Source organism: Lepisma saccharinum, chromosome 4, assembly GCF_977018435.1.
Source record: "Lepisma saccharinum chromosome 4, izLepSacc3.1, whole genome shotgun sequence".
In the NCBI taxonomy this organism is placed as follows: Eukaryota; Metazoa; Arthropoda; class Insecta; order Zygentoma; family Lepismatidae; genus Lepisma; species Lepisma saccharinum.
In genome coordinates, this window is record NC_139232.1 from 7,779,425 (window position 1) to 7,794,060 (window position 14,636).

Genomic DNA, 14,636 nt, shown 5'->3' on the forward strand with positions numbered 1-14,636 from the left:
ATTATCAGCAACTTTACCTAAACATAGAAGATTTTCATTGGTCACTGTATCTGATAAATGCAGATGAATCACAAACACTAGTTAAGGGCCTAAAACATTCATACTTATGTCGATAAAGCAGTTTTTTTTCATTAATTGGCCATTGGAACTCATGTCCGGATAACCCTAATAATACTTATGGTATAGACAATGCAAAACTTAAATAAAAAATGAGATTTTCATCATTGTTGCCATGTTTTCTTAGGAATCATCTGTAATTTAGGAAAGAATCAGATTAATCTCTATCTATTAATAGTAGCCAATACAGGCATATCAGTGTATTGACAAAATTGCTGATAATTTCCTGTTCATATATTTATGTAAATAGATAATAAATATTTAGTATAAAACTCTGCCATTTTGTTATGATTTATGAATTTAAAAGTGTGATTCTTTTATACTTGTTCTATCATAGTAGGTATCCAGATAGGCAGGCTTTCAATTTAAAGGCAGAAATTATTGCAGTCAGCTTCTTGAATACATTAATAAAGGAGAAAAGTAAATAATTTGTAATTTTCTGTATGAGATGTTAGATTATGAATTACTGCTCTCAGTAAATAGTGAACCATGGTAGTTGAAGAAGATAATTGCTGAGAGTGTCCGAATATTCCAACTGAAGAAGTGCAATTGCAGTTAAAAACACAATTGCTTGAACAATTTCAATTGCCAGTGGTTACATGGAGACTTGGGAGTAATAAATACATGCATACAAAGTCTGAACAGATGCACTTAATTATCCAAAAACCATTCTTTACGACATAACTGAAATAAAAGATAAAACATGTTTTGCACTTATATAACTATACTAAAATTGACTTTAAGAAGTGTTCAAGGTCGGAAGTTAAGAAATGTCAAAATTTAGGAGACTAAGTGCCTCAAACTAGATAAAAAATTAACATATATAGGTGTAAAAGCACTGAACACTCCAACTAATGCATTTTTCTTGATGCATTATGATGATATAAATGAATAGGTGGATATTCACTCTGTCATTAAACAATATATTATTAACACAAATATCTAAAAGAAACAAAAATGCCAATCTTACCTCTCCAGAAGCAACAGCCTCGCCAGGAATAAACAATTCAGGGTAAATATTATCCAGATACCACTTGAAGTTTTTACATCCAAGTTTATTTCGCAATTCTTTCCTTGAGCTTACATCGCCAAAATCTCCCTGCCAAAGAAAAACAGATTCCGTATAGACAATAATGAAAAATGAAGTTAAGCTTCTACCCTGAAGATGAGAGTAATGTTAGCTCTTGAAAGCTTTGAAATCCTTCCAGAAATCACCTGATCGACAGCCAGAGAAAATCTATTCATATGAAATAAAAAATGATGTCCTCTTTACATATATCATTACACCATATATAATACAACAAGGAGAGGGCAAGGCAGGGCAAGGTTTCGATAATTGAGTTTGAGACAAGACTTCGTGTAGTTGTAGGGTACCCAAAAGGTGTTGACATGTCAACATGCTAACGTGCACTAGCAAGCCATCTCTTAGAAAAATTTAATTTAAATTTTCGAAACTTTCCAAGTGAATCTCATGAAGCAAGGATAATGTACGACTCCCAAATGGCTCGGTGGCATGGTGGTAACGTATCAGTTTCACGTGCCAAATGATCTGGGTCAGATTACCATTCAGTTGCGCCTGCTTTTTCTCCTTTTTTTCTTAACTCTAACAACTATTTATTGCATTTTATTTATTGTGAAAATTCGTCTTTTATTTGCTGTGTGAATTGTCGAGCTATTACCTCCCTGGACTGTGTACAAAAAAAAAAGAAAAGAAAAAAAAGCATTCATTCTGAAGATTATTTTTGCATTTTGTTTCTTGATCATTTCATCGAAAAAGAAAATGTATACCCTTCACTATACATAATATTCTATCTAATATAACTCGTGGAGAATTTAATATGCGAATGTTTGTAACATGATGAGGATATTGAAAAGTTATTTCTCTTGTAGTCTACGGTTATTACAAGCATAAAAACACAGTTTTTCATTGTGACGTTTCAGAACACACGCTCCCTTCATCAGACATTTATTTTTAGTTTGATTAAAGATACAGTTATAACATTGGTTAAAAAGTTTTTAACAAAAAAGAATCAGTTATATAATGGATGTTGTCAATGTTACATTGTTGTAATATAACAACTTAACTGAAACAAGCTGTCTGTTTTAATTTTATTTCAATTAAAAAGAAATTGATTACATTTTTTTATTTATTATTATTATTTCAAATTATGAATCACAAAAATCATTAGGCAATTCAAAATCATCATTGCTTTCAAAGAGTTTCTTGATGTTTTCCATAACATTAAATTTTAAAGAAGGTGGCTAACTCCACTTGTGAAAAAGAAAACTCCATAGTGGGTCAATGTTACCATTTTTATTATTTAATTTATTCCAGTGTTGTTCTGCAATGAACGAAGCTTCCCAGACATTCAAATGTAACAGTTGGGCTGAAAAGTTCGTAGGCTAACATAGTAAAAAATATTTTTTTGACAAAATTCGATTTTATTATTCAATATAGTTCCCTTTGAGGGCGATACAACGATTATAGTGGTCATACAATTTTTCGATGCCATTTTTATAGTACGATTTCTCTTTAGCCTCAAAATAGGCCTCAGTTTCGGCGATTACCTCTTCATCAGTGTTAAATTTCTTTCCAGCGAGCATTCTTTTAAGGTCTGCAAACAGGAAAAAGTCACTGGGGGCCAGATCTGGAGAATATGGTGGATGGGGAAGCAATTCGTAGCCTAATTCATATAATTTTGCCATCGTTTTCATTGATTTGTGACACGGTGCATAGTCTTGATGAAACAGCACTTTTTTCTTCTTCAAATGGGGCCGTTTTTTCGTGATTTCATCCTTTAAACGCTCCAACAACGCTATGTAATAATCGCTGTTGATGGTCTGGCCCTTTTTGAGGTAATCGATGAATATAATACCATGCGCATCCCAGAATACTGATGCCATAACCTTGCCAGCCGACTGTTGCATCTATCCATGCTTTGGATTCGGTTCATCACGTGCAGTCCACTCGGCTGACTGTCGATTGGACTCTGGAGTGTAGTTATGGAGCCATGTTTCATCCATTGTAATATATCGACGGAAAAATTTGTGTTTATTACGGTTGAATATCGCTAAACATTGCTCCGAATCATCAAAACGTTGTTGCTTTTGATCGATTGTGAGCACGCGCGGCACCCATTTTGCACACAGCTTTCGCATGTTCAAATATTCATGCACAATATGTCCAACACGTTCCTTTGATATTTTTAAAGTCTCAGCTATCTCGATCAACTTCACTTTACGATCATTTAAAATTATTTTGTGGACTTTTTTGATGTTTTCGTCGGTAACAGCCTCTTTGGGGCGTCCACTGCGTGCATCGTCTTCGATGCTCATTTCGCCTCGTTTAAATTTAGCAAACCACTTCTCAACGGTTGATTTTCCTGGTGCAGAGTCCGAATAATGTTTATCAAGCCAAGCCTTGGCTTCAACAGTATTTTTTTTCGCCAAAAAGCAATGCTTTATTAACACACGAAATTCTTTTCTATCCATTTTTTCACAATAACAAAAGCTGCTTCACTCACAATGCTATATCTCACGAACTAATTATCCGGCAGCTGTGAAATTTATACACGTATCTTTTGAAGGTTAGTACTAAGTAAAAATCACATGGATTTAATTCTAGTAACGCCATCTATGAGTCAGCCTACGAACTTTTCAGCCCAACTGATATGTTTACCATCACTCTTTTTAAAATGCTTCTCTTTGTAATCATATGCTTCTTCTCAATGACGTGAGCTGACAAACCTTCTCTTGGGTTTAAAACTGTGTTTTTATGCTTGTAATAACCGTAGACTGCAAGAGAAATAATTATACAATGCAAGAAATGCGTACATACAAGAAAAGATATTGAAAAAGTATCGTGAAAAATAATTTTCATAAATAAAATTGAAAACAACTAAAAAAGGAATATTTTCTCCCCCCAAAAAATATTTCATTTATATTTCAACAAATTAGTAAATAAAATGTAATAAATAATTTCTAGAGTTAAAAAAAAAGTAGATGCACTCTCCTTACAAAAAATAAGGGGGGAAATTTGATTCTTCTTTTGTTATACATGGAATGGTACTTTCAAATTGGCAACACAGCTGTAGGGGCACCATATAACGGAACAAGGAAATAACGCTTACACCCCACATGAGTACATACCTACCTTACCTCAGAGCAAATGGACTCTCCCTACCCATGTCACTGGGCAGTGAAGAGAAGAACAGGGTCTTGTGTTAGCTGGTGATCTAATGTATGACACCATGCTTTCGAAACAAAAACAGCGGAGTTGGATAAAGAATGTGCCAGAGTTTGTACAGCATGACAGTGTCATCAGGGTCTGCAAGAGTCTTGCGAGGAAACAGCATTGCCTTACAGAACTGTTCCAGAGATTCTGTAGACAGTAGACTGCTCCATTTACACTATCAACTCTACAGGTGCTGCTACAGGTATCCTGTGCCTTCCACATCACTGGCAATGCTAATGCTGGTAACCACATTGAGGGACAGTACAACTTTGAAACTTGCATCTATTTTGTATCACTTGTAAATAAATAGGTGCCACTATTAAAGTTCCATCCCACATGATTTGTAAAGAGTTGCAAAGAGTTAGTAAGGGTATTTTTTTTACATTTCTCATTCTTTACGGTAAAAACCACAGTGGAGTGGTTAGCACAACACATCAGGGATCCTAGATTCGAATTACAGTCTGTATATAGCTTTGTGAGTGTCCCTTCATCAATTTCATCATATCATCACTCATACTCGTTGTCACGATTATCCAAAAGTGGCAGAAAAGCGATGCTAAATAACAAAAATCAAAATTAATGTAAAATATAAAGGCATAGTTATCCCATGTGAACTAATTGCTACAATGAGGTTGAGTGATGATTAGATGACATTGATGAAGGGACACTCAGGAAGAACACCCATGCTCCGGCTGGATTCAAACCCAAGATCTTCAGTGGTGAGATTGAAAGTCGACCATTTAATATGCTCTGTCACTGAGCCAGCATACTGCACCATGTCACGCAGTCACACGAGGGGTGTGAATGAGGGGGCACACATTCTTGATCTCAGCCATGGAGGAGGTAATGTGATAACATTGTGCTCTGGCCACATGAGGACCCCATAGGTCCTCATGAGCCCTACAGCCACTTTATTCACGGACATTGACATAAAAATTCCCACATGAGATCAGTCACCCTTGGAACTGAACCTGGGTCTCCTGCATGGTATTCGAGTGCCCAAGCAACTGAACCACCACCATGGCTCACGTTTTCCCTAAGGGACTAAATAAAGGTAGATCAGAAACCCACACTATTCATTCGCTATGCAGTCTCAACAGTTATTGTAATATGTGGAAGGACATTTATAGTGAAGACCAATCAATCCAGATAAAAGGCATTCTGGGGTGCTCATCTCATTTAAGGTAAAGTTCTCAGTACATATAGCACCGTGCCATGAAGGCACATTTAGGGTTTGTGGGGTAGGGCGCCACACGTTCGCGATCTTGGCCATTTTGGAGGTGATGTGATCAGCACCATGCTCTGACCACCTTTACCCTGCAGGTACTCGTTGATTTGAGGTTGGGTGAGCCCCAGATCCACTTTGTGCAGGGATAAGGCCGGAAAAATTCCGACCTTAGATCATCCATCCTGGGAATTGAACCTGGGTCTCCCACATGGCAGTCAGATGTCCTACCGACTAGACTACTGTGGCCCTTCATCTCATATGGCTACATACAAACATTTGTGTCCAATTAGGTTTCTTTTCTAATTGTTATTTTTGTTATTTCGTGTTGCTTTCTGACAGGCACTTTTGGATAATTGTGATGATGAGGATGAGTGAGTGATATGCTCAAAATGTTGAAGGGATACTCACAAAAATACCCATGCCCAGACCAGAATCTGAACCTGGAACCTCTGGCGTCATATCATTGTGTGCCATGGAGTCAGTGTTTCCAACTAGTAAAAGTATAGGAGCAGGAGACTTCTCATTACATACAAAACATGCATTCTAAAAGTGGATTGCAACTGGTTGACACAATTGCAACTGGTTGACGCCCATCCTGCTAGTAAATATTGAATCACTTCTTGCTGGCCATTTAAACGTATTCAGAATAATTATACTAGCCACGTTTCCTGAACATTAATTGTGTGTTGCCTTTCTACCACACTTTTTTAACCTTTCAGTTTTGTATTTTGAAGAGTTCAAATTGCCAAATAAATTTTCAGCACAACCAAGTTTTATCATTATGTTTTTATTGTCCATATTAAGACAACTCTTCTCTTAGGCCATATCTGAAAGGTGCAAGACCGTACGTGAAGCAAACATCATTCAAGAATGGTCTCACAGTTCAGTCCTGAAGTCTTTGGACTGGAAGCGAAAGTCTTTAGAGTTGCACTTCGACTGCAGCACCTAATATGATCAGTAGATAAAACTACAAACACATCACGAATTGTAGCTTTCCTGGCGACTGGATTCGAACAAGTGTTCTCGGGTTACCAGCCAGGTTAAGTCGATGTTGGCTTCCAATGTTTCGAGGGCATTCATTGCTCTCATCATCAGGAAATATAGAAATGGAGATCAGTGTAGGGTTAAATATATGACTATTACGGAGCAGAGTTTTGATTCATTTTATTGGTTCGCTCTGGATCCTGGTGTTCTTATTGGCTGGAGCTTTCTTTTTATGGAGGAGAGAGTTCCAAGCGTGACTGAACTGGAGTCCCATGTCCCTGTTGAGATTGGTGCTTTCCCGTGATATGGCTATGGCTTCTTTTACTCGTCGGTCCCAGTAACCGGCACATTTGGGTATTATTTTGATGTCAACAAATAAAACCCTGTGTCTCTCTGGAACTCCTGGAACTCACTCCTCCATAAAAACAAAGCTCCAGCCAATAAGAACAGCAGGATCCAGAGCGAGCCAATAAGAAGACAAGAGTACAAACTCTGCCCCATAATAGTCATATATTTAACCCTACATTGGTCTCCACTTCTATATTCCCTGATGATGACAGCAATGTATGCACTCGAAACATTAGAAGCCAACATCGACTTAACCTGGCTGGTAACCCAAGAACACTTGTTCATACAAACACATTGTTTTTCACCATAGCATTTTAAAAAAGTTCTTATCCGCGGTGGCTCAGTCGGTAACGAATCTGACTACCATACTAAAGGTCCCGGGTTCGATCCCCGGCCGGTTCAAATCCGGGAACTTTTCTAACGGTGGAAGCGGCCCCGGCGCCCACCCAGCGTCGAATAACATGGGTACCTGGGGGAAACCCTGGGGGGTAAAGGCGGTCAGGGGCGTGATGCTGATCACATCAACCCCACTCACGACCGGATCAAGAAAGTGTGGGGCGTTACCCCCACACCCCCTATACGCCTTCATGGCGTGGTGCTATGTACAGAGGAACTTTTACTCACATTTCCACACAATAGAAGAACTACAAAAAAAACATCTGGCAGACTTTCAATTTCAGTGGTTTCAACCAAGTGAACTAGTGAAGTGAATGTCGTGTGCAGGCTTCATTGCTAATTTAATTGGCACTTTCGAATGCACCAGGTGACGTTATTCTGACAAGACTGTACTTCAAGTCTGATTTCTGGACCTTTCGAACACACCCTTTGGGTACCTCATTTGTTCTGCTCTATCCTGTTTTCAGTAATGCATGGTAGAACATCAAGTAAAATTATTGATTGAGGGCAGGACACAACATAAATTTTAGTACCATATAACTACTTCATGCAATTTTACCTTAGCTACATCAAATTCTTGCCACATGCTTCAAGAGTGCCAAATATTCAATAAAATATTTCTATCCTTCCATTTGCATTTATAATATTGGAAATTAAAAACTACTGAAAAAATAAAAGTAAAACAACCACTAATAGTATACACACCAGATCATTTCCAATCCTCTGATAATAGTACTTTGCATATTCATCGAGCCAAACTTCTGCCAGACGAACAGAATTCCTTTTTAATACATTGACACCGGACCTCCACTTGTATGGTGATCGTTTTCTAAATATATGCCCAACATGAGAACAAGGAACTATCTCCAAAGTGCCACCACACATCCACGTCTGCAAGAAAAATTGCATTTAATTGTAGTTTAACTTCTACCATATGCACATTCAATATCAAATGTACTTTTACTCTAGATTATAATGATGAAATACAATCCTGCAAACATTTCACAAGTTATAAAATATTATGGTGTGGTCTAAACATGAACAATTGACTTACTATTTGTACACATTGCTAGTTGATTTCTACTTTAAACAAATACAAATACATTGACTACACTAACAAAAATGATATCAATAAATGCTTATCAAAATTTAAAACATAGTTTACCTTGTAATAGTATTTTACTATTGCAATTCTTGTTGCTAAAAAAAAAAAAGTAGTGTTACCCTGCTACTGTACTGTAGGGTTGAATCTTTGCCATAAAGCAAATAGTTTAGTGCTTGCTTCAACATAATATATATTGTGTATTTACTTGTTTAGATTTCAAGTTATTTTTCAACATTAACTCAGACAAAATACAGAAGAAACAGAGTAAAAGTGAAGTACAATTTTATTTAGAATATGAAGAGAAAATACCTTAAAAGACAATTCTAAGTTTTCTCCACCCCAAATATCAAATCCGCTGTCGTATGTGCCCAACCTTTCGAAAAACGCTTTGTCGATGGCAAACAGACCACCTGCCATAGTCGGACTCCAGACAGGCTCTGCTGAATTTTTGTGTCTTTTCCTTTCTCGTTGAGGAACTGCATGCCAATTGAACTAGAAAAAAAAAATTACACCATAAAATGCTGAGATTGAGAATATATATTCTAGTATTTGAATATAAACATCACTGCATCACAATTGTTGCAATGTAAATTTTACCCATTTAAAAATATAATTCAATCAATCAAATTCTTGTAGTTTACTAAAAGGTACTACACATATCTGATACTTGGTCAATTTTACAAACTGATCCCACAACAATAAAAAGGTCTTTAATCTTAACTGTTCAGTTTAAGATACAAACAGTACTCTTCAAGATGATCCCTGACTTAAGGTTTGGCTGAACCTTTAGCCTGCACCAAGGAAGTTTTTTTCAAATTTTCCTCTCTTTTCGAAAAACCACTTTAATATTAGAGAATCCGAAAAAATACATCTGTTTTGAATTCCTTCTAGATCATTCATGTGAATTTTTGTGTCATTTGCTTTCGTTATTGTCTAGATATTCTCAATAGTTTTGTGATTACATAAAGATTTTCGAATATTAAAGATTTTCGAATATCAAAACATTTTTTCCGAAAAGAAGAAAATTCGAAAAAAGGGTGCCCTTGCATGGGCCAAAGGGCCTGCTGAGCCATAAGTTATCAATTCAAATTAGTTGCCTAATTCAGGACCAAATTTCAGGTATGTGTTAAATGATCATAAAGCTTGTTAGTAAGAGGTTTCATAAAATAAAGTTCTTAGTTACCCAAATGAACATACTGGATAAAATAATTAGAGAGCATATCAGTGATGCTAGAAATTTAAGGTATCAGCATTTCAACCCTGAAAAACTGAGATCTTCACTGAAATATTGCATCTGAGGCAAAAGAACACACCAAGCCACTTGTACAGCCAGAAGAAAATTGCCATCCTAATTCCCACACTAAAATTACTGTAATTTCCTCATTTTTGGCAGACAAGCCAAGTAATGGTGAAATTCAAAATAAAATACATGATGCAGGTTGTTTTTTCTTAATAGAGTGTAAATAGTAGGCCCCTCCAGGGAACGCCGCCTTAAAGTAGCACTGACCGTGTGGGCAGAGGGGTTTGCATGCTTTGTTGAGGCTGAAAGCTATGCCAGCGGTAGATTTTTCTACCAGCAGGGTCACCCATTCTGGACAGGTCTCAGAAGAGAAGCCAGACTAAGGCTTCCTACCCAGTCCCAAACAAACAAATGCGAACATCTGCATCTGTGTCCCACATTGTGGAGTGGCAAGTGCCAAGGCCTAAAGATGGCAGCCCCATCATGGCACTCGGGGTCAGAGGGCCAATAACCCACTACCCTTAAAATAGATTATTAAAGAAACCAAATGAGGAAATAGCCGGACGGACAAACTGTTGACGACCTTTGGACTTAAAAAGAAAACGCTAGTGGGGTTTTGGAATGTTAGAACATTATATGAGGCAGGAAAATTGCAACAAGTAGATGCAGAAATGGAGAAATATAAGTTGGACATCCTGGGAATGAGCGAAGTGCGTTGGAATGAATTTGGAGAGATTAAAACATCTAGTGGTATGACATTCCTATATTCAGGTAGACCAGATGAAGATGATGAACATCTTAATGGAGTAGGCATACTCATAAACAAGAAGACTGCTCGAAGTATATTGGACTGGAAGCCTGTATCTGAACGAATAATTATGGTCAGATTACAGGCAAAGGTTAGAAATGTGAGCATCATACAATGCTATGCACCTACAAACCAAGCAGAAATAGAAGAAAAATAAGAGTTCTATAAAGAATTACAAGACACTATAAATAAGGTTAAGAAGAAAGATGTTATTATTGTAATGGGCGATTTAAATGCTAAAATTGGCTCGGAAAATGTTGGACTGGAGCAAGTGATTGGCAAGCATGGTCTAGGTGATAGAAATGAAAATGGGGAAATGTTTGTAGATTGGTGTGCCTCAAATGAAATGACTATTGGAGGTACACTATTTGCACATAAAAATATACATAAGATCTCTTGGGTATCCCCAGATCATAGAACTCAAAATCAGATTGATCATATAGCTATAAGTAGGAAATTGAGAACATCTTTATTAGATGTGAGAAGTAAACGTGGAGCAGACATTAGCAGTGATCATCATCTTATAGTAGCCAGTTTTAGGGTAAAAATTATGGCAGCAAAGGAGAAATTTAATAAACAAAGCACAAAGTTTAACATTGGAAAACTACAGAATAATAGTGTAAAACAGGACTTCAAGTTGCAACTTCAAAACAAATATCAAGAACTAGGGGAGCTGGATGGTGATGAGGTGGAACAACACTGGGAAAAGGCGAAAAATACATTTACAACGGTATCAAAAGAAGTTTTGGGATATAAAAACCCTAAGAAAAAGAACTGGATGTTAGAGGAAACTTGGAGAAAAATAGAAGAAAGGAAACACATTAAGCAAAAGATGAATATGTGTAAAACTAGGAAAAGGAAAGCAGAATTACAAGAAGAATATAGGAAAAAGGATCATGAAGTGAAATATAGTGCGCAGCTCGCACTATAGAAAATGGACCAACGAGTTAGCCGGGAAGGCAGAAAAAGCAGTAAATGAGGGAAATATGAAGGAAGTATACCAAATTACAAAGATCTTATCTCAAAAGAACCCAGTGAGAATACTTACGAACAAGGAAAATCAGCTAAATAGATGGAAAGAACATTTTTCAGAAGTATTAAACCGAACCATAGAAGAGACAGAAGATTTGCTTGAAATACCGGAAGAAATGCCAGAATATGAAATAGAAGATGAAATAACTACTAAAGAACCAACAAAAGAAGAAATAAAAAAAGCACTGAGAGAACAAAAGAGTGGTAAAGCACCTGGAATTGAGAACATTCCACCAGAAATTCTTAAGGAAGACATGGAGATGACAATAGAAATATTACAACCACTTTTTGCAAAAATATGGAAAACAAAATCAATACCAGAAGATTGGAAAAGAGGTTTACTAGTAAAAATACCTAAGAAGGGAGATATTACTAACTGCAACAACTGGATAGGCATAACACTACTTTCAGTTCCTAGCAAAGTTCTAAGTAGAATTATTTTAAACCGAATTAAAGGATGTGTTGAGAAAAAGATCCGGAGAGAACAAGCAGGCTTTCAAAGCAACCGTTCCTGTATAGATCAGATAAATACACTGCGTATTATAACAGAACAGGGTATGGAATACTTCTCTAATCTGTACCTTATATTTGTGGATTTCCAGAAAGCATTTGACTCTGTAAATAGAATGAAAATGTGGACAATTGTAAAATAATATGGCATTCCAGCACATATGATTGATCTTATTAAAAACTCCTTGATGGTTCCACATACAAAGTTGTGCATGAGGGAATACTTATGGATCCAATACCAGTTATTTCAGGAGTAAGGCAAGGATGTATTTTATCACCAACAATATTTCTGATGGTAATTGATAAAGTAATGAAGAGGGTAACAAGAGGAAAAAGAAGAGGTATAAATTGGAGTCTCGCCCAACAGCTAGAAGACTTGGACTTTGCAGATGATGTTTGTCTGCTATCTCACACATGCCATAATATGGAAAAGAAATTAGGAGATTTGGATAAGAAAGGGAAAAGAGTTGGTTTAAAGATAAATAGTACAAAGACAAAATCATTAAGAACAAATGTAAAAAAGATGGAAAATTTTCACTTCAATGAGGAAAATATTGAAGAGGTTAAGGAGTTTACATATCTGGGGAGTTTGGTGACAAATGCAGGGGTAACAGAAGATGATGTTAGATCAAGAATTAGGAAAGCAAATGTGGCATTTATTCAGCTATATAAAGTTTGGAAAGCCAGAGAAATTTCAATAAGAACTAAGCTGCGAATTTTTAGAACTAATGTGAAGTCAGTTCTCCTTTATGGATGTGAAACTTGGAAAGTAACAAAGATAATTACTAAAGACCTACAGACATTCATAAACAGATGTCTAAGGAAACTTCTGGGAATATATTGGCCATATATTATCTCAAATGAAAATCTATGGAAACGTACGCAAGAGGAACCGGTGGCAATACAGATCAAAAGAAGACCGTGGAAGTGGATTGGCCACACATTGAGGAAAGATCCATCGGCAATAGAGAGACAAGCATTGAGCTGGAATCCACAAAGACAACGTAGGAGAGGAAGGCCAAGAATGAGTTGGAGAAGGACAATAGAACAAGAAATATGGGAAGCAGGAAAGACCTAGAACGAGATAAGGAAGATGTCTGGAAACAGAGTCAGTTGGCGATGCTTCGTTGAGGCCCTACGCTCCAAAGCGGAGTAACAGGAAATAAGTGTAAGTGTAAGTGTAAATAGTAGGAATTTCACCATATTCTTCAATAACTTTCTAGTAACAGTATTTATTATACACCCCAACTAGATTAATTAAATATAATAGAAATAAAACATCAATGCAGGCACGAAAAACTAAAATAGAAGTCCACCAACTTCAAATTTTCATGAAATTTCTATATTTTTCATAAAATTTCTCTTTTTACCTAAAATTGAACCTGGATTTCCTTGCAGCAAGGAAATTTTTCCTTCATGTAGCAACACTGCCTCTGCTATGCGAGGCACAGAAACAAAAGAGAACAAGCAGTTTGCTCCTGCCAATGCTCTTTGCAGTGGTGGAACTAACTCTGAAGGCACATGCTTTTAAATAGTCAGTCACTCAGCTCAGTCATCCTCCCCACACACAACTGGGCAGAAAACCCAGTAGTCAGAAGGGTGTGTTGGACAACAATCAGTGGCATACATAAATCAGTCATCAAGTTCTTCAAATAATTTACTTAAATTCTAGTTCAGAAGTTTGCTTGTTATAATAGTTTGCATAATATGTAATGAACAATTACACATATACAGGGTCATGAAGTCTTAGTTTTATTTTTTCCTAAATTTTGATGTTATTTCTTATTGCAATTCAGTGTCATTTTACATGAATTCTTACTGTTCCTTCTGTGCTTAAAATTTTCACATTCCTTTAGTTCTGGAAAACTGAGACAAAGGTTAGTTTTAATGGCAAAAAATTAATTTAAGGGTTACCTTTGTGAAAAATTACCAAATTTCTTGCATTTAGAAAACTTTCATCTCACCGGCCACTAAATATGCAATAAACACGAAACTGCCAAACTGCAATAAATAAAGCGTGACAATCTCTTTTGCTCACCAGCTATAGGCTAGAAATAACAGAACTCATAGCGCTTCAGGTAACTAACTCTCTTTGAACAGAAGAAGTGTTATGTTTTGCGGCGTTTCTATAATTAAAGTGCAAAATTGGGTGTTATTCTTAAAAATGGCATAATTCACTTTATTTCGTGATTACAAAAAAAAATAAAAAAAATTGGCCTCCTTAATCTACCCAAATATATTTTAAACACTTCATTGTGTTTTCTTCCACTTTTCGGTGGTATCACTAAAATGAAAACTTCACTTTCCTACCCATATATTAAAGCTAGATGTATAAAAATATATGTAAAAAGTTGGTTTACCAATGTATGGTAACATGGACAATACGACTCTGGTCACATTGTCCAGTTCTATCTGCAAAATTCTCCTATGCAGTACCACTACATAATTAGTATCCCATTTGGTAGGACCATTCTCAACACTCCTCCATTCTTTCCTCATATCTGTTCATGTGCGCATATTAATTTTAAAGACCCCCTGGTATGTTCTCTAATTATATTATCCAATAAGTTTTATGAAAATGTTAAATAAATTACTAATGGGCATTAATAACCATAAATTAATAAAAATATGATG

At 36.3% G+C, this 14,636-nt stretch overlaps 1 protein-coding gene across 8 annotated transcripts in view; it reads right to left on the minus strand.

Annotated features, from left to right (window-relative positions):
* Pgant9 (polypeptide N-acetylgalactosaminyltransferase 9) overlaps positions 1-14,636 on the minus strand; it is a 912,350-nt gene that overhangs the window by 24,484 nt on the left and 873,230 nt on the right. For all 8 annotated transcript variants that reach the window (XM_083120278.1, XM_083120277.1, XM_083120271.1 and 5 more), the window contains 3 exons: positions 8,722-8,904; positions 8,013-8,198; positions 1,088-1,216 (listed from right to left, as the gene is read on the minus strand). In XM_083120278.1, coding sequence (XP_082976404.1) covers positions 1,088-1,216; positions 8,013-8,198; positions 8,722-8,904 — 498 coding nt within the window. The remainder of the gene's footprint in view (positions 1-1,087; positions 1,217-8,012; positions 8,199-8,721; positions 8,905-14,636) is intronic.